This window comes from Phyllostomus discolor, chromosome 8 (assembly GCF_004126475.2).
Source record: "Phyllostomus discolor isolate MPI-MPIP mPhyDis1 chromosome 8, mPhyDis1.pri.v3, whole genome shotgun sequence".
NCBI lineage: Eukaryota > Metazoa > Chordata > Mammalia > Chiroptera > Phyllostomidae > Phyllostomus > Phyllostomus discolor.
Genome location: NC_040910.2, coordinates 41,204,630 through 41,225,873, shown reverse-complemented (window position 1 = coordinate 41,225,873; position 21,244 = coordinate 41,204,630). Strand labels below are relative to the sequence as shown.

At 50.4% G+C, this 21,244-nt stretch overlaps 1 protein-coding gene across 1 annotated transcript in view; it reads left to right on the top strand.

Annotated features, from left to right (window-relative positions):
* Positions 1-4,932: 4,932 nt before the first annotated feature.
* Positions 4,933-21,244, top strand: part of C3 (complement C3) — a 33,566-nt gene continuing 17,254 nt past the window's right edge. Inside the window, exons 1-21 of the mRNA XM_028520292.2 lie at positions 4,933-5,136; positions 5,870-6,062; positions 6,550-6,712; positions 6,815-6,885; positions 8,415-8,509; positions 8,613-8,695; positions 8,782-8,872; positions 9,056-9,158; positions 9,274-9,400; positions 9,718-9,833; positions 9,929-10,078; positions 10,480-10,689; positions 10,801-11,007; positions 11,587-11,748; positions 12,134-12,263; positions 12,518-12,589; positions 12,747-12,947; positions 15,200-15,308; positions 15,574-15,659; positions 19,481-19,623; positions 19,720-19,932. Of these exons, the coding sequence (XP_028376093.1) occupies positions 5,063-5,136; positions 5,870-6,062; positions 6,550-6,712; positions 6,815-6,885; positions 8,415-8,509; positions 8,613-8,695; positions 8,782-8,872; positions 9,056-9,158; positions 9,274-9,400; positions 9,718-9,833; positions 9,929-10,078; positions 10,480-10,689; positions 10,801-11,007; positions 11,587-11,748; positions 12,134-12,263; positions 12,518-12,589; positions 12,747-12,947; positions 15,200-15,308; positions 15,574-15,659; positions 19,481-19,623; positions 19,720-19,932 (2,799 nt within the window). The 5' untranslated portion in view covers positions 4,933-5,062. The remainder of the gene's footprint in view (positions 5,137-5,869; positions 6,063-6,549; positions 6,713-6,814; positions 6,886-8,414; positions 8,510-8,612; positions 8,696-8,781; positions 8,873-9,055; positions 9,159-9,273; positions 9,401-9,717; positions 9,834-9,928; positions 10,079-10,479; positions 10,690-10,800; positions 11,008-11,586; positions 11,749-12,133; positions 12,264-12,517; positions 12,590-12,746; positions 12,948-15,199; positions 15,309-15,573; positions 15,660-19,480; positions 19,624-19,719; positions 19,933-21,244) is intronic.

Here is a 21,244-nt window from a genome sequence, read left to right as displayed (position 1 = left end):
TAGTAGTAGCTATCCGTGGACCTTAACTCGTTACAAAGCTTATGAGGCACAGAGAGGCTGAGTAACTTGCCCAAGGTCACACAGCTAAGGAGTTAGTGGAGATTCAGGACTCAAAATGTCAGTGACCACACCCTGACCTTCCCTTATTTGCTGTGTGGCCCTGGATAAGTGGCTTAATCTCTGTTTCATCACATGTAAAATGGGGGTCACTGAGTATCACATGTGAATGTATTTCTGGCTCAGTGCAATGCCCAGCAACACAGCCTGACCTTTCATGGACTGCCCAAACCTTGGGGAGTGACCTCCGGTTAGAGACAGACCTGTGCACACACCTGTGGACAGGCTCCCAAAATGCATTTTGTCCTTCCCACCCGAACCTCACCCTTGAAAAAAAAAAGGATTTTATGTATTTATTTTAGAGAGAGGGGAAAGGAGGGAGAAAGAGAGTGAGAAGCACTGATAGGCTGCCTCCGATGCACCCATCCCCCAACTAGGGAACCTGGCCCACAACCCAGGCATGCGCCCTGACGGGGAATCTAATTGGAGACCTTTTGGTTGGCAGGACGACACCCAACCCAGTGAGCTACACCAGCCAAGACCAAGCCTCTCCCTTTAATTAAAGCACCCAGGACTCCTTCTGAAGCTCTGAGAAACATTCCTCAGTGGGGACCCCTGGCATAGGACAGGGGTTAAGGAACCAGGCTGGGGTCAAGGCTTCCTGCAGGCGGAAACAAGTGTAACTGGTGCTCAGACGAATAAATAGCCCAGCCAGACAAGGAAGTGGGAAGACACTGCAGATTGAGGAAGTTATTTGAGCAAGGTAGAGGAGTCCAGAATAGCTTTCAAGTCCCACTGCAGGGTTGGCTGGGGCAAGTGGAAGGGCAAGAGCAGCTGGCAGAAACCTTAAGACAGGCAGACACACCTGGACTCTGTGCCGGGGACTGTTTGCACCAAGGAGGAGTTCGAAGCAAGGAGGGACATGGCCATACAGGATCGGTGTTTTATCCACAGGAATGCCGGGGTAGGCAGAGTCACGGCTCCCTAGAAACATCCTCATCCTAATCCCCAGAGTCTGTGAATGTGTTACATGACATGACAAAAGACACTTTGCGGGTACGATAGTAAAGGATCTTTGAATGGGGGCTTATTCTGGATTATTCAGGTGGGCCCAGTGTCATCACAGATCCTTATATGAGGGAGTCGGAAGGATGAGAGTCAGAGAATGGGAAGTGAGGATGGAGACAGGCTGGAGTGATGTGCTTTGAAGATGCAGGAAGGAGCCATGAGCCAAAGAATGTAGGCAGCTTCCAGAAGCTGGAAAAGGCAGGGAACAGATTCTCCCCGAGAGCCTCCAGATGGAACTAGCCCTGCCAACGCCTTCATTTCAGACTTCTGCCCTCCAAAACTACAAGGTAATGAATAGATGTTGTTTTAAGCCACCACGCTTACAGGCATTTGTTACAGCAGCAGTCAAAAACTCATACCATCTAGGAGCACGAACTCTGGAGTCCAGCTGTCTGGGTTCAAATCCCAGGCTTTACCAACTAGAGGATCTTGGGCACATGGCCAAAGCCCTCAGTTTCTTCATTTGTAAAGTGGGGATAGAAGTAGCACCTAAGGCATGTGAAATAAACCAGATGAAATAGACAAGAAGCTGCCAGCTGAACCTTATGGAGACATTTGCCGTTAGCAGCATATGTTCGCACGTTATACATCATAACTTTGTAAAGGAACACAAAGGTTTGCTTTGGGAAAAAATCCTTAGTTAATGTGGTAGAGGTGAACTGGAAGGGGCGAGTCTACAGCAGGGAAGCCAGGGAACACAGGGGTGGAGAGAAGGGATGGGCTCAGAGAAACAGTCCAAGGGTTGGTGGGGGCTGCACACAGAGGGAGAGGGGGAAGGAGGGGGAGGAAGGGAGCAATTGCTGGCTGGGAGGCCTGTTGGGGCTGCCAGCGAAATCAGGCAACAGAGAATAGGAGCAGGTGTCAGCAAGAGCATATGGTTCAAGCACATCCAGCGCTCGTCATGTGCAAGGTGCCACACTGAGCATTCTCCTTGCCTGATGCCACCTGCTTGTCACCCCAACATTTGGAGGGAGGTACCATGACTGAAAGTCCAGTGTACAGATCAGGAACACTCTGGAGAAGTCAAAACTAGAATGGAAATCTGCCTGCTGTGTCCTCCCAGGATGGGGGTCCCTGGTGCCCAGGCCGCTGCTGAGTGTGCATGAGGTCGTGGGGTGAAGGAGCCATAGGGCAGGCGGGTTGATTCAGCCAGGTCAAGGTTACCTATGAGTTAATGAGTAATGAGTGGGATGGGGCAGGCGGGGGAGATCTGGCTGTGGGTCGTGGAGGATGTAGCAAGGATCCTGTCTTGGAAGAGGGGGGCCAGCAGCGAGGGGGGCTTCTTGCTGTTTCCAGGCCTGGCAGTGCCTGTGTGGGGAAAGGGTGGGGCTGCAGCAGGGAGATAACTGCACCCAGGCAGGGGTGGGGTGGGAGAGGGGTACCCAGACTCCCCACCCAGAAGTCATTTCCACTTCCTTCTTCTTCTCTCCTTGTACACCAGCTAATGTCAGGCAAAGTACAGAGCACCCAGTTAAATTTGAATTTCAGATAAAAAACAGGTACTTTGTTAGTACAAGCATGTCTCAGATGGCCCACTTACCGTCTACCCAGGCAGCCTCGCCCTTCCTCCTTCCATGCCCACCCTCTGCGCCAGGTGGGCCTGCTAACTGGAAGTCCCCCCACAAGGCATCTCCCCCTACCCCCTCACTTCTGGTTTATCTTGCTCACCATCCCCCTCCCAAATTTCACACACAAAAGTCAAGAAGCATCTCTGCTCTCACCTCTGTCCCTCCCAGTGGGTGTCTTGCTGCACTTTCCCCTCCGTCCCTTGGGTCTAGGGGTTTTGAGCCATTTCAGCTCCTTTCATTGTCCAGATGGCAGGAACTATCATCAGTCTCGCTATTCAGATGGATTCACTGAGGCTCTGAGAAAGGAGGAACCAAGCTTGCAAGGACAAAGACCAGGTTCAAGGTGGTCAAAACACAGAGCCTGACCATTTAAGGCTACCATGAAACCAGGAAATGGGGTGGGAGTTTGGGGGAATCATGGCAGGAAAATAAGGGCAGTATTAGGGGGTCTGGGGAGCTGGAGAATCCCAGCAGACACTCCCACCCCAGTTTCAGAAATCTGATCCTGATTCCAGAGAATTAGCAGGTGTTTGCACTAACTCCTCTTCTAGAGAAAGGGTGTCGCAATCACAGCACACAGAGGTCAAGTTTGTTTTGTTTCTCCGCCTCCCCTGGGCACTCTGGGCACTGGGGCAAGGCCTGGGGGAGGGGAAAGAGCAGGAGCGTGATTTACAGGAACTCAGAACCAGTTGCTGTTAACCCCTTCAATGGGGCTTTGGAAACCAGTCTTCCAGGAACTGGGATCCCCTACCCACTGTGCGTAACCTCACCCTGCCCTCTACCCACTCTGCCCCCCCCACCCCTGATGCTCAAGCTTGCTGGGAATCAGACAGATGCATGTTAAAATGACAGAGGCAAAAATCAGATTTGTCAACGTACTCTCATGGGAAGGGGGGAATCGACAGTTTCCTGAAAGGCTGGCAATTGTGTATGTAAATCAGTACAGTTATGGAGGGGAATTCAGCGCTATCTAGTAAGATTTCCAATGCACACAGACTTCAGATAATCTCCTTCTCTTACGGTTACAACCCTGTGAAGTGGGCAGTGTGACAGCCCCGTCTCACATGGGGAAACTGGAGTGTGATACCACTAATAAGCGTCCGAGCTAGAAAGTGGGGCAGGCTCACAACTCGTGGGGTAAAGCTTGGTTTGAAAGCATGGAAGTCCGCCCATCTGTTGGAGGCCGGTGACGTTCACACAGTGTAGTGGGAAAAAGTCCTTATAAAAACAAGGAAGTTCTCTGGACACTGGTAATCAACAGTCTTTAATTGTTTCCAAGAGTCAGGGTGTGATTCAGGGAGCCCAGGAAGAATTGTGTGCAGAACGTGTGAGCATTTGTGAGCACAATATCTCTGGCAATAAAAACATGGTACTTCATTACATGGTCGAGTTTGGGGCCAGGATGGCTGGTAACAGGCCCAAAAGGAAAGTCATCTTTTCTCTATATATCTATTTGTATCTTTTGGATGTTAAATCATATGAATATAATACCTATTTACATAAAAAATTAAATATGATTTTTAATAATAAAATCCTAAAAGGATGTTGATGTAAGACAGATACAAAAGCTAAAAATGGGGACTTTCCTCAAAGGTGACTTTTTAAACCATCATAGCTATGCAGGCATCCCAACAAGGGTAGGTGAAGGGAGCTCCAGGCTCCTGTTGCCCTAGAAAACATGCTCACCTGGACAGTGAACTCCTGTGCATACTTCAAAGCCCATGTGAAATGCCCCCTCCTCCAAGAAGCCTTGTCTGGTCTGCCAAGAAGCAGAGTTCTTCTACACTTGGGTTAACACTCCAAGGGGCTAGGAATGTCTGTGCTGAACTCTGTCCCCCATCCCTACCCCAGCACGGAAGACTCTGGAAGTGGGACTCTAACTGCCAGCATAGAGATGGATTCACAGAAGGGTGTAGTTAGTAAATTCAGGGACAAAACTGGCCTAGGGGCCAGGCCCAGATATCTGAGGTCGGTGGGGTGGGGGTCTCTGGCCCTCAGCCGTTCCTTCGCTACAAAGAGGGTGCGACAGGGAAAGGGCCCTGTCCACTGGCTGGCCTCAACCCTGAGGGAGGCCCTCAGGGCAGCGGGCAGTTGTGTTCTTGCTGAAGGAGAGCATGTCCTCGGGTTTCTTACCCCAGGAAATGCTGGCCCAGGGAATTGAAAAACTTAGGAAATGGTGTTGAGAAATCAGGGGCAGCCCCAGGGAGGGGAGAGGCCACAGGGAGCAGAGGGCTGGGCTGAGTGTAGGAAAGGCGGGAGCCAGATAAAAGGAGGACTCCAGAGGCCTTTGTTCACTCCTCCCTGCCTCTCCTTCTGTCCCTCTGTCCTTCTGTCCCTCAGTCCCTCTGCCCCTCCACTATCCCTGTACCATGGGGCCTGCCTCAGGTCCCAGCCTGCTGCTCCTGCTGCTGACCAGTCTCCCCCTGGCCCTGGGGGACCCCATGTGAGTAGTCACAATCCCACCCCAAACAAAGGGACTTCTGAGGTGGGCATTTGAGGTGGGTTCAGGTCCCTGTAAAATTCAGGTGCATTCGTGTGTCTGTGGGGGAGGAGTTAGTGGGTCGGAATGTCAATCAATGTCAATAACAGTTACTGCCTGTGACTTTGAGAGTGTAAGGTTGGCCGTTTGTGGGTTGAGTGTTTATAACACTAGGGGTCTGTAGGTTTATGGTGCATGTGGTGTTCGGCAATTCTGTGGATGGGGCAGTCTGGGCTTCACAGGATTTGGAAGTTTGCAGTTTCGGCATTTGTAGAGATGTGGTGTGGGTTTCTGTCGGCTGGTGGTAGGGTGAGGGGTGGATTGGTTGTATTTATAGGCTCGAGGTGCTAGAGGTTTAAGTAGAGGCTTGGGTGCTCAAGATTCGAGGTCTAAAGATTTGGTATATGTGAATCTGGGTATGTATCCTTTGCGGTGCCTGAGGTTCCGGGTGTTTAGGGACTTGGGGTTTAGTTTAGAGATTAGGGCTTCAGGAGTATATTTGTGGGTTCCCCAATTGTGCGTTTGGAAGTCTAGAGAATTGGGGACTTGCTGGTTCTGGTTTTGAGGTTCAGGGGCTGATGGGCCCTGCAGCCCCCGAGCCATTGCCAATCACTGGATGCCCTCCAGGACCAGGGACTGGGGCAGAACGCTGACCCCGGTGAGTTGCCTGGGATAACTCCCTGCACTTCTCCCGCAGGTACTCCTTGATTACCCCCAACGTCCTCCAGTTGGAGAACGAGGAGACTGTGGTGCTGGAGGCCCACGATCCGCAAGGTGACGTTCAAGTAACAGTCAACATATACGACTTCCCAGCCAGGAAGCAGGTGCTTGTCACGGAGAGCACCGCGCTGAACGCTGCCAACAGTTACATGACCACGGTCAACATCAAGGTGGGTGCGCACTGGAGCCCCGCCCTGCTGACGCCCCGCCCCTCTCTGGATCTCTTCCCCACTGGAGCCCCGCCTCTTATGAGCCCCTTCTCTTCCTCAGCCCCTTTCCCTCTTTGAGTCTCCTCCCTATTTGGGTCCCATCTTTTACCGGCCCCGCCCCTTCTGAGCCCCCACTCAGCCCCTTCCCTTCCAAGCCTGACCTCTCCTTCCCGAGCCCTTTCCTCTTTAAGCCCTTTCTTCCCTCAGAGCCCCTCTCCTCTCTGAGTCTCCTCCTCTCGCTGACCCCTAGCCTCTCTCTTGCCCTTGGCCCCTCTCTGAGTATCCCTAACCCCCAAACCTGGGCGAACCGAGAGGCCAGGAGTGATGGGGAGGCTCTGTGGTGAGGAGGGGGTAGATGTGGACCCAGCCAAAGGCCTAGAGACTGGACAGTGGGCAAGGGGCCCTGGAGCAGACCTCTGTTGACGCCCATGCCCTGGTCTATGCCTAGATCCCGGCCAACAGGGAGTTAAGATCACAGAAGGGGAACAAGTTTGTGATTGTCCAGGCAGTCTTCGGTAACATTCAGGTGGAAAAGGTGGTGCTAGTCAGCCTTCAGAGCGGGTACCTCTTTATCCAGACAGACAAGACCATCTACACCCCAGGCTCCACAGGTAAGGGGCTGGTGGGTGGCTTAACGGCCAGGCCTGGGTCACTGGTGCGGGCGGCGGGGAGAGCCTCACTGAGCCATCCCTTTCTCTCCCACCACCTCCTAGTCCTCTATCGAATCTTCACTGTTGACCACAAGCTGCTGCCCGTGAGCCGGACAGTTATCGTCAGCATTGAGGTACGAGCCAGCCAGGGCCCCAGACACACTTGGGCCAGAGACTCAGGGAGAAACAAAGAGAGAATTTGAGACAAAGAAAGAGACACTGGAAAAGTTGCAGCAGCAGAAACCCCAAAGCAAAGAAATATGTAGAGGCACAAACACAGAGGTCTGTAGATGGGCAGGGACCCAGGGAGACTGCGTGGAGCAAAGCTTGTACCCTGGCTTCCGGCTCCAGATAAACCCCTGGTCCCTGTGACCCTGGCCAGGCCACTCACCTTCCGGAGCCTCAGTTTTCTCATTGGAAGAGTGGGATAATGACATAATTCTATGTAGTAGTCTGTTCCGCCTACTGCCGCCAGGAGGTGCCTGTGAGCTCCTGAGTCAGGTCCATTGCCACAGCCTTCCAGGGCTTCCACTTCCCTCCAGGTAAAAGCCCAAGTCCTCCTGTGGCCCACAAGGCCCTGCAGGACCTGCCACCATCCCCTCCCTCCCCTAACCTCCTCTCTCTCTCCCCCTCACTCACTCGGCTGCTCCATCCAGCCACATGGCCTTCCTGGACGATCCTCTGACACAGGAGTCAGGGTCCTGCCCCAGGGCCTTTGTACTGGCTGTTCCCTCTGCTCAGAAAACTCTGTTCCTCCAAATAGCCACACCACTTGCCCCTCATCTCCTTTGAAATTTTGCTTAGATGTCAGCAATGTCCCAATTTCACAATGAGGCCGTTCTGAGCACCCTGTAAAATTGCAGCCTGCCCCCCACCCCGCCACATGCACTCCTCCCTCCTCCCGTCCTGCCGTCCTTTCAGCATCCTATAAATTGGATGTACGCATTTATTGATTGTCCCCTCCACCAGCCTCTGTGGGACCTAAATTCCCTAGGGGAAGGAGTTTTTAATGCATTTGTTCAGGGCCTTCTTTCCTGAGTTCCACAGAGTGCTTGGCCTGTGCTGGGGCTTTAATAAAAACGGGCCGGAAGGGAAGAGGCAGGGAAGGGGAAAGGACTGAGGAGGTGAAACGCTACCTGTGCCGATAGGAGCGCATCAGCCCGTTGTCCCAATAGCCAAGAGAAGCCAGAAAACCAGATTTTTATGTAATGTCTCCCGGTGTTTCAAAAAAAACAAAAAAGAAATAATATGTGTACATGAAATTTGCTATTTTTATAGATCAAAAACTTGAATGTCGGTGATTATGTATGGCTTAGGACAAATCAAATGCTTAGCCCAGTGTCCTGCACAAAAAATTCCAGTGATTCTTAATAATCAGGGGACACTCATCATAATGGGCTCCTGATTACATGAACGATGTCCCAAACCAGTGACGTAGTGGCTATATTTATCTCCAAGAGGCTAAATAACCTGCTCAAGGTCACGCAGCTTGTAGGTGACATGGTGGGATTTGAGCCCAGGCTGGCAAACCCAGGTCCATGTTCTTAAACACTGCTTCTGCAGACGTTACACAGACAGTGTCAGACAGAGAGGGACAGGAGAGCCAAGGGGCTAAGCCTGGTCTCTGAAAAGCCACCCCCCTACCCCCGCTTTCTATCTACAGACCCCTGATGGCGTTCCTGTCAAGCGGGACACCTTTTCTTCTCACAACCAGTTTGGCATCTTGTCCTTGACTTGGAATATCCCAGAGCTGGTCAAGTACGTCAGGTCGTCCTGGAGGGGGGTTGGGGCTCTCCTATCCAAGAAGAAGGAGTGGGGGGCTGCCAGGTGTGGCCAGATCACTCACCTGCCTTCCCCACAGCATGGGACAGTGGAAGATACTAGCCCACTATGAAGATTCCCCTCAGCAGGTCTTCTCCACTGAGTTTGAAGTGAAGGAATATGGTAAGAGGAGGAGGAAGCCAGGTAGGGGGCCCCATAACACTGGGCCCAGCACTGGGTCCCCCACCCGTGCCTTCTCTCTCCACCAGTGCTGCCCAGTTTTGAGGTCCTAGTGGAGCCTGCAGAGAAATTCTACTACATTGATGACCCCAAAGGCCTGGAAGTCACCATTACGGCCAGGTGAGAGGTCAGATGGGGACCCGGTTAGGGGTCAGGTAAGAGACCAGGTGAAGGACTGAGTAAGGGCCAGGTGAGGGTGAGGTGAGTGGCTGGAGATTCTGAGTACTCACCATGGCCAGTGGAGTTTAGGGGGAGGCCCAGCTTTTCCGGAGGGGAGAATCTGACACTCTCCTCACTGCATAGGTTCTTGTACGGGAAGAATGTGGATGGAACAGCCTTTGTCATCTTTGGGGTCCAGGATGGTGACCAGAGGATTTCACTGTCCCAGTCACTCACCCGTATTGTGGTACCTGCTAGAGGCCCCCCTGAGCTTCCTCCACTCTGACCTCCTCCCTCTCCCTCTCCTGATCCCCTCCCCACCTGGGCCCTTGCCCTCTCTGAGCCTTCATGTCTTACCCCAGATCGCAGATGGCACTGGGGAGGCTGTGCTGAAGCGAGAGGTCCTGCTGGGTGGGGTGCAGCCCTCCCGAAAGGACGCCCTAGTGGGAAAGTCATTGTACGTGTCCGTCACCGTCATCCTGAGCTCAGGTGAGGCCTGGGCTGAGGGTGCAGGCTCAGTGCCACCCCACAGTCTAGTCTGAGGGGCGAGGCACAGTTTGAGGAGGAGGCCCAGAGTGAAGGTGGGGTCCATGTGAGGCACAAAACCCAGGCTGACGGAGGAGGCCCTCAGTGAAGGTGTAAGACCCTGTTGGAGGGAGGTGGCCCAGAATGAAGGTGGGGTCAATCTGATGGGGAAGCCCATTCTGAGGAGAGAGGTCCAGTATGAAGGCAGGGTCCAATCTGAGGGGGGAGGCCTGGTCCTGAGGGGTAGCCCAGGAGCCCACTCTCACAGCTGGCCCCCGCAGGCAGCGACATGGTGGAGGCAGAGCGCAGTGGGATCCCCATCGTGACCTCCCCCTACCAGATCCACTTCACCAAGACGCCTAGGTTCTTCAAACCTGCCATGCCCTTCGACCTCATGGTGAGACGCGGGGCAGGGTTACCCACCCCCACTCCTGAGCACTGGCCACATTGCTGGGTTTGCTGAACCCCCTCCACCTATCCTTGCACCCACAGGTGTTTGTGACGAACCCCGATGGCTCCCCTGCCCGCCGCATCCCTGTGGCAACTCAGAACTCCGCCCAGGGGCAGGCTCTAACCCAGGATGATGGTGTGGCCAAGCTGATCATCAACACACAGAAGAACGCACAGCCCCTGACTATCACCGTGAGTCTACACCAACCTCTGAACCCCATACCAGGGAAATGGAGGACTTAACTGCACGGCAGGGTCCTAGTGTTTGTACAAAGGAGTCTTGTCATGTTCACAGTGGGGTCCTTTCATTTGCATAAATGGGTCTTGTGATTCACATAGAGTTGTTTCATTTGCATAGAGGGGTTCTTGTGTGCGGAGTGGCATCTTGCCATTTGCACAGATGTCTTATAAGGACCCTTCTGATGACATTGGACCCACCTGGATAACCTCAAATAGGCCCCCCATGTCCAGATCCTTAACTCAATCCCATCTCTAAAGTCCTCTTGTCACGTAAGGTTCCATAATCCCAGGTCCTGGGCATCAGGACATGGGCATCTCCAGTCCACCAACATGCTCCCTCTCTCCCTGCTCAGGTGCGCACAGTGAAGAAGGACCTCCCGGAGGAGCGACAGGCCACTAATAAAATGCAGGCCCTACCCTACAGTACCATGGGCAACTCCAACAACTACCTGCACCTCTCTGTGCCCCGTGTGGAGCTCAAGCCAGGGGACACGCTCAATGTCAACTTTCACCTGCGAATGGACCCTGGCCTGGATGCCAAGATCAGATACTATACCTACCTGGTCCGTGGCTTCCTAGAACCCCCAGGTCCCCCTCCCCCTCACTTCTCCAGTATCCCAGATGCCCCCCTACCCTCCCACCTTCCCAATCCTCATGCCAACCTGTCCCCCCAGATCATGAACAAGGGGATGCTGTTGAAGGTGGGACGCCAGGAACGAGAGGCCGGCCAGGACCTGGTAGTGCTGCCTCTGACCATCACGCCAGACTTTATTCCTTCCTTCCGCCTGGTGGCCTATTACACGCTGATTGGCAACAACGGCCAGAGGGAAGTGGTAGCCGATTCTGTGTGGGTGGATGTCAAGGACTCGTGTGTGGGCAATGTAAGTGTCGCTGAGTCCCTCTGTGCCCACCTTAGGACTCTGCCTGGCCATTGCTTTCTCTGTCTCTCCCTCTCTCCATCCTTCAGAATCCATTTCTCTCCCCTGTTTGTAGAGTTCCTGCCTCTCTCTTCTTTTTTCCATCTTGTTTTCTTCCCTGTTTTAGTCTCAGTAGCTCTCTTGCTTCCAGTTTTCTGTTTTCTTTAAATTTTTATTTATTTATTTTTAGCGAGAGAGGAAGGGAAGGAGAAAGAAAGGGAGAGAAACATCAATGTGTGGTTGCCTCTTACACGTCCTGTACTGGGGACCTGGCCCACAACCCAGGCATGTGCCTGACTGGGAGTCGAACTGATGACCCTTTGATTTGCAGGCCTGCACTCAATCCACTGAGCCACACCAGCCAGGGAGTTTTCTCTTTTCTTGACACTGTACCTGACATTGGTTCTGCACACCTCTCTTCTCTCTCTGTCTTCACCTTTCTCTCCTTCCAGCCCAGGCTAGGACCCCTTCTGTCCTTGCCCAGCCAAGGCTAGGGCCTTCCTGGGCTGACTTCTCCTTCCTGCCCCTCCAACCTCCTCACAGCTGGTGGTGAAAAATGCCCTGAAGGATGGAAGGCAGCAGCATCTACCTGGACAACAGATATCACTCAAGATCGAGGGTAACCAGGGGGCTCGAGTAGGGCTGGTCGCAGTGGACAAGGGCGTGTTTGTGCTGAATAAGAAGAACAGGCTGACTCAGAATAAGGTATGCTCCCACGTTGCTGAGGTTGGGTGAAGATGGCAGAGGCAAAGAGATGGCTCTGGGTAGAGGTGGGAACGGCCCTGGGGAGAACCAATGATGTGGAGGTGGGTGTGGATTGAGTGTAGAGGTCAAAATGCACACAGACATGGGGATGGGTTGAAGTTGAAGTTGCAGATAGAAACGTGGATAGACATGGGTCTAAGTTGGGGATGGTCATGGCAATGGGCCCAGCTCTGAGTCCAGCAGCAGTGCACTCCAGATCGTGCACTGTGGAGTGTCTGGGGACTGGGATGAGGACACAGGTGAGTTTGGGTGGGTGTGCTGGAGAGCTGGTGCAGGCACTGCTTGCCTGGCCTCAGCCAGCCCTTGACCCTTGCCCACTCCACAGATCTGGGACACAGTGGAGAAGGCAGACATTGGCTGCACACCGGGCAGTGGAAAGAACTTTGCGGGTGTCTTTACCGATGCAGGGCTGGCCTTCATGACCAACAAAGGCCTGGAGACAGAGCAGAGGTCAGGTGAGTCTTTGGCTAATGGACATCCAGAGAGGGGCAGCACTTCTACCCCCAGATGGGATCCGAGGACCCTGAGTTCAAGTGCTGCCTCCACCACCAACTAGCAAATCGTTTTCCTTTCCGAGCCTCAGTTTCTTCGCCTGAAATGGGAACAATAACACTCCTACCTCTTGGCCACTGGGAGGAGTAAGCCAAGGACAGGCAGTCAGCACCTAATCCATCTCGTTCTTCCGTCCTCCCCACCCCGCGCCCCTTAGAGGTACAGTGTCCCAGACCAGCCACCCGGCGCCGCCGGTCCGTGCAGCTCATGGAGAAGAAGATAGGCAAAGGTGGGAGCCCTCATCCCCCTCCCTCGTCCACACCCCTCACCCGCCCTTACACCTTGTCCATTGAGACCCCAGCAAATCGGGAGGAGGGGTGTGGGGAAGGTCTCCCCGCAGTGGGGCAGTGGCGGAGGAGGGTGCGACCGGGTGTGTGCTCCCACAGCGGGCGAGTACCAGAGCCAGGAGCTGCGCAAGTGCTGCGAGGATGGCATGCGGGAGAACCTCATGAAGTACTCGTGCCAGCGCCGGGCGCGGTTCATCCTCCAGGGCAAGGCCTGCGTGGACGCCTTCGTGAACTGCTGCAACTACATCACCCAGCTGCGGGCCCAGCTCAAGCGGCAAGGCGCACTGGGGCTGGCCAGGAGTGAGTGGGGGTGGGGGGGCGCGGGGAGCCCTGTCTGAGGGGGGCGGGGGTGCCCCTCACTGGAGGGCTGGAAATTGTGTCCATCACACTGGGTTCCAAGAGCAACAGCAAGTGTGCGTGGCTTGTGAAACTGAGGGAAATCACGTTATCGGTTACAGGATGAAAGGGAGCAAAAAAAAAAAAAAATGCCTTCGCTTAAACCCTAAGGAAGATTGGGAAACCTTTCCAGGGGCAGGCTGGTGGACTAAGGCAAAAATTATTATCCCTTTTTCTTTAGACAGCCTTTACCTCACAGACAGACTGTTGTGCAGGCTTGGCACTGTTTTCCCGCGGGACTGTTTGATAGTTCGGAATAGCTCAGTGTGCATGTTCTGGAAGCAAAGCCATTCCCCTAACACCCACAGCACCACAGTCAGAATTCGGGCAGTAATACTATTTGTTTCCAGCATCTAACTCCCGGAGCCACTGAAAGTTGGCCACCTTGTCTCAGTCCTCTAGGGGAAAAGCATGCGGCTCAGAGTCACGGGTTGCGGCCTCCATGTGTCTGCTGCGTCCCTTTAGCCCCCTCACGTCCGCCCCGCCCCCAGCAGCGCTTCAGCCTTTCCGTGACTTGCAGGTCCTTGGCATACGTGACGTGTGCAGGCCAGATAATCGGAAGATTGTCCAGCAATTTGGGTCTGCCTGGTGTTTCTTCGTGAACACATTCAGGTTGCACATTTGTGGCAGAGCTGTCATAGAAGAGATATTGCGTCGTCCTGGGAGCCTCCTCTCAGAGGCGCATGGCACTGATTTGTCCCATTGCCGGTGACGTGCACCCTGAGCACATGGTGCAGATGGTGTCTGCCATGCACGTGTCTCCATCGTAAAGTGCCTCTTCATTCCTTCGTAGCTGAAAGTTTTTTTTAACTTTTAAAATTTAAGTCAAGAGAGATTTTCCCAAAGATCAATTTTCACTTAGCCTTGAAGATCTTAGCCTTTAAGAGAACAGATACGGATGGATGTCTTATATGCTAACACATGATTTTTGTGTATATCTGTACTTTTGGGGGGTAGGACTTAGAAATTAGCAGCCACCTCTCGAACGCAGCTGTTGCCAGAGTGAACAAATATTTCTAAATTCTTTTAGCTGGAAAGACAGCACCCCCTTCATCCCTGCACCCCCAAAAGACACAAAGATTCCCAGCACACAGGAGCGAAGGCCTCTACCTTCAGTCTCTTTGCAAATTATAACTACGAGGCACACTGCTCTCTACTCCGGTGACACAGAGACTTTCTTTTGCAAAGAGGAAGTAAAGCTACTGAGGAATTAGACAAAACTCTGATCTGCTGGGATAAGGTTTACATGCATGTAGGGATTTATTTTTAGTCCACTGGGGGTGAAACAGAGGATTGCTTAAACATTAGTACCCCCAAAGGCACTTGGATGGGTTATTCCAGAGCCCACGTGAATTTAGGCATGTATGGAATTCCATCTACTCTGTTGTTAGACAGACCTATGGACGCATTAAAGTCTGTCCATCATTTTTGAGGCAAGTCCAGCCAGGGATGAACCCTCTTCCAGCCCAGCTTTGTTTGCTGGCTGATGGTGTCCAACTGGCTAGAGAGACCACCACCTCTTCAGGGTCTCCATCAAGTCGGGAATCTCCCCGCTCTCCCTGCTGCTCTCAGGACCAATGTGACTTCAGATGCAGCAGGCACGGCGCCTGTGGTCACGGTGCTTTCAGAAGCTTCCACGAGTGCTTTCATTTCTTTGGGAATCCGGGGAAAGGAACATAACCAGCCTGGATTATTTTTGCCTTTTATACCAACACAGTTGTAAGATATGGCTTTTAGTATATATTTTAAAGATTTTATTTATTTATTTTTAGAGAGAGGGGAAGTGAAGGAGAAAGAGAGAGAAAGACACATCAGTGTGTGGTTGCCTCTCACACACCCCCTACTGAGGACCTGGCCCACAACCCAGGCATGTGCCCTAGACTGGGAATCAAACTGGTGACCCTTTGGTTCGCAGGCCTGCACTCAATCCACTGAGCTACACCAGCCAGGGCTGACTTTTAATATTTTTATGGAGGCAGAAGCCCTCAAAAGCAAATGTGCCTGGGCCCCTGACCCAAGTCATCATGTGGCCATGGGTCTGTTTCACTGCTAGGAACTCTGCCAGGGTTCCCCGCCGGGGCTGTAGAGATGAGTATCTAAGGGGAGAGCAGGGGATGTGGTCTGTTCTAAACCCAGATTGTCCCCCACCTTCCCAGGTGACATGGATGAGGACATCATTCCAGAAGAAGACATCATTTCCCGAAGCCAGTTCCCTGAGAGCTGGCTGTGGACCGTTGAGGAATTAAAGGAGCCGGAGAAAAATGGGTCAGGATGGGAAACCCCCCATTTCAACCCACCCCAGGCCAGTCCCTACCAATACCCTAGACCAGCCCCTTTTGTCTGCATGCATCCCAACTCCCTCTCTGCTCTGGAGTCACAGTGGAACCCCACAACCCAACCTCGAAAAACTAGGTGTTGGACTACCTCCATGTGCCCACCCCCACTCCCCCCAACCTGTCCCCTGGGGCCCCTCCATACCTGCTCGCCCCCTCACCACATCTCCTGATGCCCTTACTGCTCCCCCATCTAGGGTCTCCACGAAGATCATGAAGGTGTTTTTAAAAGACTCCATCACCACCTGGGAGATTCAGGCTGTGAGCTTGTCTGACAAGAAAGGTGAGAGATGGTGGCTTCTTGGAAGGCAGGGCCCAGGGCCCAGGGCGTTTTCTTTTTCTCATCCATCCCAAAGACCCTCTGCTTCTTGGCGGCTGGCACTCTGCCTGCCCCTGGTTACCAGGGCCTGAACAGGGGGAGGAGTGCATCAGAGTCTAGACTGTAGGTGTCAGTGCTTTTCATTTTTTGAATTGATTTTATTTTTAGAGCAGTTTTAATTTCACAGCAAAATTGAGCAGAAAATATAGAGATTTTCTATATACTCCTTTCCCCCCACCCCCATGCACAGCCTTCCCCCATCAACACCCCCACCAGAGTACTGCATTTATTGTCACCGACTGTGATCATCACCCCAGTTCACAGTTGACACTGGGCTCACCCTTGGTGTTGCACACCCTCAGGTTTGGTCGAGTGTACCGTGGCAGGAGCCTGCCGTCACAGTATTTATTGCACAGAGTGATTCGCAGTCCCAACAGCTTATAAGGACATGATGTGGACACAATAGCAGGCAAAGTGATTAAGAAAAAGCAGGAAGCAAGCTGAAAAGGGGAACTGAAACTTCGATGGTCAGGTTGTGAAACGTGAGAAACAGGTGTACCTGGCCCTGGCCCCCCATGGCTGGAGTGAGACCCTGAGGAGCTCTGGCTAACTGTGGACAGTTTCTAGCAGGGCCGGGAGCTGGGTGAGGAAAGTGAGGCACTGCCTGTTAGTGCAAAATATAGGTGGGGGCCAAAAAACTTAGTCATCAAGATAAACACTATTTCACTGCAATAGTGTTTTAAAGATAAAAGTGAATGCCAAAAAAATCCACGATGAACAAAATATTCGAATTTTAAATGCAGACCAGAGCAGGCCAAGCCATACTGCAATGAGAGGCGAGAGGAAAAATGTGTGACCCGTATGCATGTTCTGTGTGTATTTCAAAGGTTCATTTATTTCTAGATTATTAAATTTGTCAAAAATATTGAAACATTAAAAAGTAGGTGTATTAAAACTCACTATATTAAGTGTCAATATTTTACTTACACCAGAGCCAAAATTTCCTGTTATCATTTTGTTTAGTCATAACATATAATAAATTATACTTTCATTTCATTTCATTTCCTGGTCTCAAGATTTTCAAAATCTGCTTCTTTGTTTTTAATTGAAGGAATTGAAATTTTCTGGCAGTTTTTCTTGAACAAGTGATGATCTCAAATGACACCATTCACACACGGGTGCACAGTTTTCCTCTGGCCTGAGACTCCAGCACAGCTCAGCACGGCCGCTGGATGGCCTTTATCAAGTCCCTCAGCCTCTCTGGGCTCCCTGGTAAAATGGACCTGTTAGAAACAGCACCTCTGCCAAGCATTGTTGGGAGCACTGTTAGGAGCTAACTCATGTGAAGCCCTAACACTAGTGCCTGGCACATTGTAAGTGTTCAGGGAGCCCAAGCTACCGTTGTTGGAGTTGGACATAAATGTCTTTCCGCAATGCATAGATACTTCCTTAAGTAGCACAAATCATGCATCAGAAGTTATTCCTTTTTATTAACAAGTTGTTATTTTATTTCATTTCATTTTTTATTTTTTGAGAGAGAGGCAGGGAGAGAGAGAGAAACAGATTTGTCGGATTTGTTCTTCCACTTCTTCATGCATTCATGGGCGGTTTCTTGTACGTGCCCTGACCAGGGATCGGCCCTGCGACCTTGGCACTCTGGGACGACACTCTAACTAACTGAGCTACCTGGCCAGGGCCTTAACAGATGTTTTAAAATTTATTTTTCTTTTATTAATTCTAGAGAGAGAGGAAGGGAGGGAGAAAGAAAGGGAAAGAATTATCGATGTGAGAGAGAAACATCAACTGGTTGCCTCTTGCACACGCCCTGTCTGGGGACCAAACCCACAGCCCCGGCATGTGCCCTCATGGGGAATCGAACACACGTGACCTTTTGGTCTGCGGGGTGTCCAACCAACTGAGTGACAATGGTCAGGGCCTGAACAGATTTTTAAAACAGTTTTAGGTTTACAGAAACAATTGAGCAATAAGTATAGAGTTGCCTCGTTTGCTTGGTTCCCCTTTCTTAACATCTTGCATTTTGAGTGGTACATTTGTTACAATCGATGGGCCAACATTGACACAGTCTCATTAACTGAAGCCCATATTGACATTAGGATTAATGCTTGGAACTGCGCACTCTATGACTTTAGACAAATGTATAGTGACATGTATTCACCATTACAGTATCACACAGAATAATTTAATTGTTTCACTGCCTTAAAAATGACATGGATTGTGTGCGAGAAGTCATTCTTTTTTCAGTTCTCTTTTCACCCTTTCATCTCATGCAAGGAGAAAAGCTCACTCCAGTGCCAGGGTGCCTTCACCTCCTCTCCAGTTCTTGTTTAACTCCTTTTTATGTTGTTAACAAGAGAGAGCAAGTGGTCTGGCGTTCTTCAGGCAATGCAGACTGCCAGCATTTAACAAAACGTTGTGTTTTCCTGGAGGTAACCCCCTCCTTATGGCCCAAGAAGCTGCTTTCTCAAATATCATAGTGGCACTAAAAGAAACGAGTTTAGTAATGTCGTTTAGTAATGTCGGAACAAATAATAGGTAAGCAACAGCCACCGGGACCATAGCAGATGCCCTGAGATCAGTGACCGAATTTCTGTAGGTTGGGAAATAAGGATTTTGTTCAAGCTTCTGATTTTTTTTTTTGCAATTGAAAAATGAGCAGAAAAAAAATATTACATTTTAATGAATTTAATAGTGTAACATTATTTTTAATGCGATAGTGTTTTTACAAATTTTGCATGTATGAACACTCTGCTGGGCTTTGATCTGGACACAAGTAACCTTTGTGCTGAGGGCTATTTTCACGCAGTGCAGATTTGTACTGCCCGGAGCGTGGGCGGTGCGTGCCATTCTACATTCTCTGGTGGCTCCATGGGAAAGGAGTAGGTGAAATCGATTTCAGGAATACATTTTATTTCACCCAAATATATCCAAAGTATTACCCCCAAATGTATCCACATTCTGTAAAAGTTTGCAAAACACCTATTATACTACTAATAATGTTGCAATTATAAATCCATTGATATTTAAGAATAACCTATTAAGATATCAGAATTTTTGATGTTTTATTTTACTTCTATTTGTACTATGCCTTCAAAATCTGGAATGCACTTTACACTTAGAGTGCATCTCAATTAGGATACAAGCTTTTCATTGGAAACATGATTGTATTTTAGGATTCATAAAATCTGCAGTTGAAAAGCCAATTGGTATAACCAAGTTGCTCCAAACATACTTTAAAAAGTATTCCCATCACTAGTCAAATGTCATTTTTTAAATTGAGGTATAATTTACATACCACAAAAGTCACCCTTGAAAAGTATGTGATTTCAGTGGTTTTTAGTATATTCATAAGCACTGGCTTTGAAGTTTAAATCTAAGTTAACTAAAATGACATAAAAGCAGAAGTCCAGTTCCCACTCAAGCTAGCCTCATGTCAAGTGCCCATGACCACATGGGCTTGGGGCTACTGTTTTGGAGGGCACAGATACGGACCCTTCAGTTAGGCTGGCTTGCTTTCCTCCTCCACATCTGTCTATAAGTGAAATGACAGAGACATCACTAAATCATGGCAGCTCTCAGCAACCACCATCACCTGGAATTCATCACCATTAACTCTGTTTAGTCTACGGGTTTCTGCAAAGACAGGCTGGGCTCGTGGTCTGGGCCCTGAGACCTTGGGAGGGGTAGGAACGTGGAGCTGAATCTGGACCCTGTCCACCTGGCCCACCCCCTGCCCCTGCCCCTCATGTTCTGTTTCCCCCGGGCAGGGATCTGTGTGGCTGACCCCTATGAGGTGACAGTGGCACAAGATTTCTTCATCGACCTGCGGCTGCCCTACTCTGTCGTGCGGAACGAGCAGGTGGAGATCCGAGCTGTTCTCTACAACTACCGGGAGGCGGAGACACTCAAGGTGGGTCCTTGGAGCAGCTGAGGCATGAAGGAAGGCTTGGGGGTCGGGCGGGAGACCATGGCACATGCCCCTGACCTGACACTGTCTCCCTGGCAGGTGAGAGTAGAACTACTCTACAATCCAGCCTTCTGCAGCATGGCCACTGCCAAGAAGCGTCACCTGCAGACTCTGAACATCCTTCCCAAGTCCTCACTGGCTGTGCCTTACATCATTGTGCCCCTGAAGATTGGCCTGCAGGAGGTGGAGGTCAAGGCGACTGTCTATGGGTTGTTCATCAGTGACGGTGTCAAGAAGACCCTGAAGGTCGTGGTGAGTCCTTGGGGTATCTGCCGCCTCTGGTCCTTCAGGAAAGACTCCTGCTCTCCTCACACTATCAACTCAGTTTGGGGCCCCAGACTATGAGACACTAATAACGTCTGACGTGCACCTTAGGGAGGTCAGCAGCCCTAGAAATCTGAAAGCAGGGCCGCCATTGGGGGAGGCACGTGAGACTTTCTTCTCCGGCATGACATTTGAAGGGGGTGCCCAAAACCTCAGCAATAAACACAAACAATATATTTTTTCATTAAAATATGTTTTCATATCAAATATAATACTTTGTAACACATTTCAGTATAGGAGTTTTGTTTTGACTTTTAAAATTTGGGGCAAACATATTTCACCGACCAAAATTTATGAACCAATAATATATGACACGAGAGCACAGGAAAGCTCTATTTTTACCTGTGATTTTTGGCCTTAAAATATACATTAACAGTTCTGTTTCTACTCTTTCCCACACTTTCAAATATAATAAGAGATAGAATCATCAATAAAAGGCTTTTCTCATCTTTTATTGATATTTTAAAGCAAAACGTGATCACAAACAAGATCACAAATATTTTAATGCAATCGTTTAACAAATCAAAATTAGTGCCAAATGTCTCTGTGATGAACAAAATAGCAACGTTTTTAAACAGAGGCAGGATCAGACAGTGTCCAGCCAAGTCCTACCGGAGCCTGAAGAGGAAGAGTGCCCCCACACACGTGCCTGGGGGTTTTCTATGGTTAATTTTTTCCCAAATTGTTACAGTAGTTGAAGAAAATCTCGAATCATTGAAAAGTAAATGTGTGAACACTGACAGTGTGATTTTATGTTGAAATGTTTTATTTGTACCCAAACCAGAATTTGCTATTATTTTTCTTTCCTAGCTTTAAGGGAAGCAAACACACATTTTCTTCAATTACGTTAATGTTCTGGAATAATATTACCATAAAAAAACATTCAAGTATATATTGTTAGAGGCCTACAATTTTTTCTTTTGCCGTGGGCCCCAATATGGCCCAGTGTGGGCTCTGGTGGGAAAGAAGACCCAGTAGTGCCAGAACCCAGATGGCCAGCTCTTTCCGATTCTGTACTCGCTGACACTAGTAGCTTGAAATCCATCACAGTGGGGATATTTACACCAGGGAAATTGGCAGCGCTACGAATCAGGATTTTTACCTTCCTGGGGAGCTGAATGTTAAATATTTACCAGCACGCGTGGGAGGATATTTAGTCTGCAAAGGGAAATCTGGGCGTTATTACCAGGTGAAAGGAGAATGGATTCTAGGAAAGAAAAAACATCCACTATCCACAATA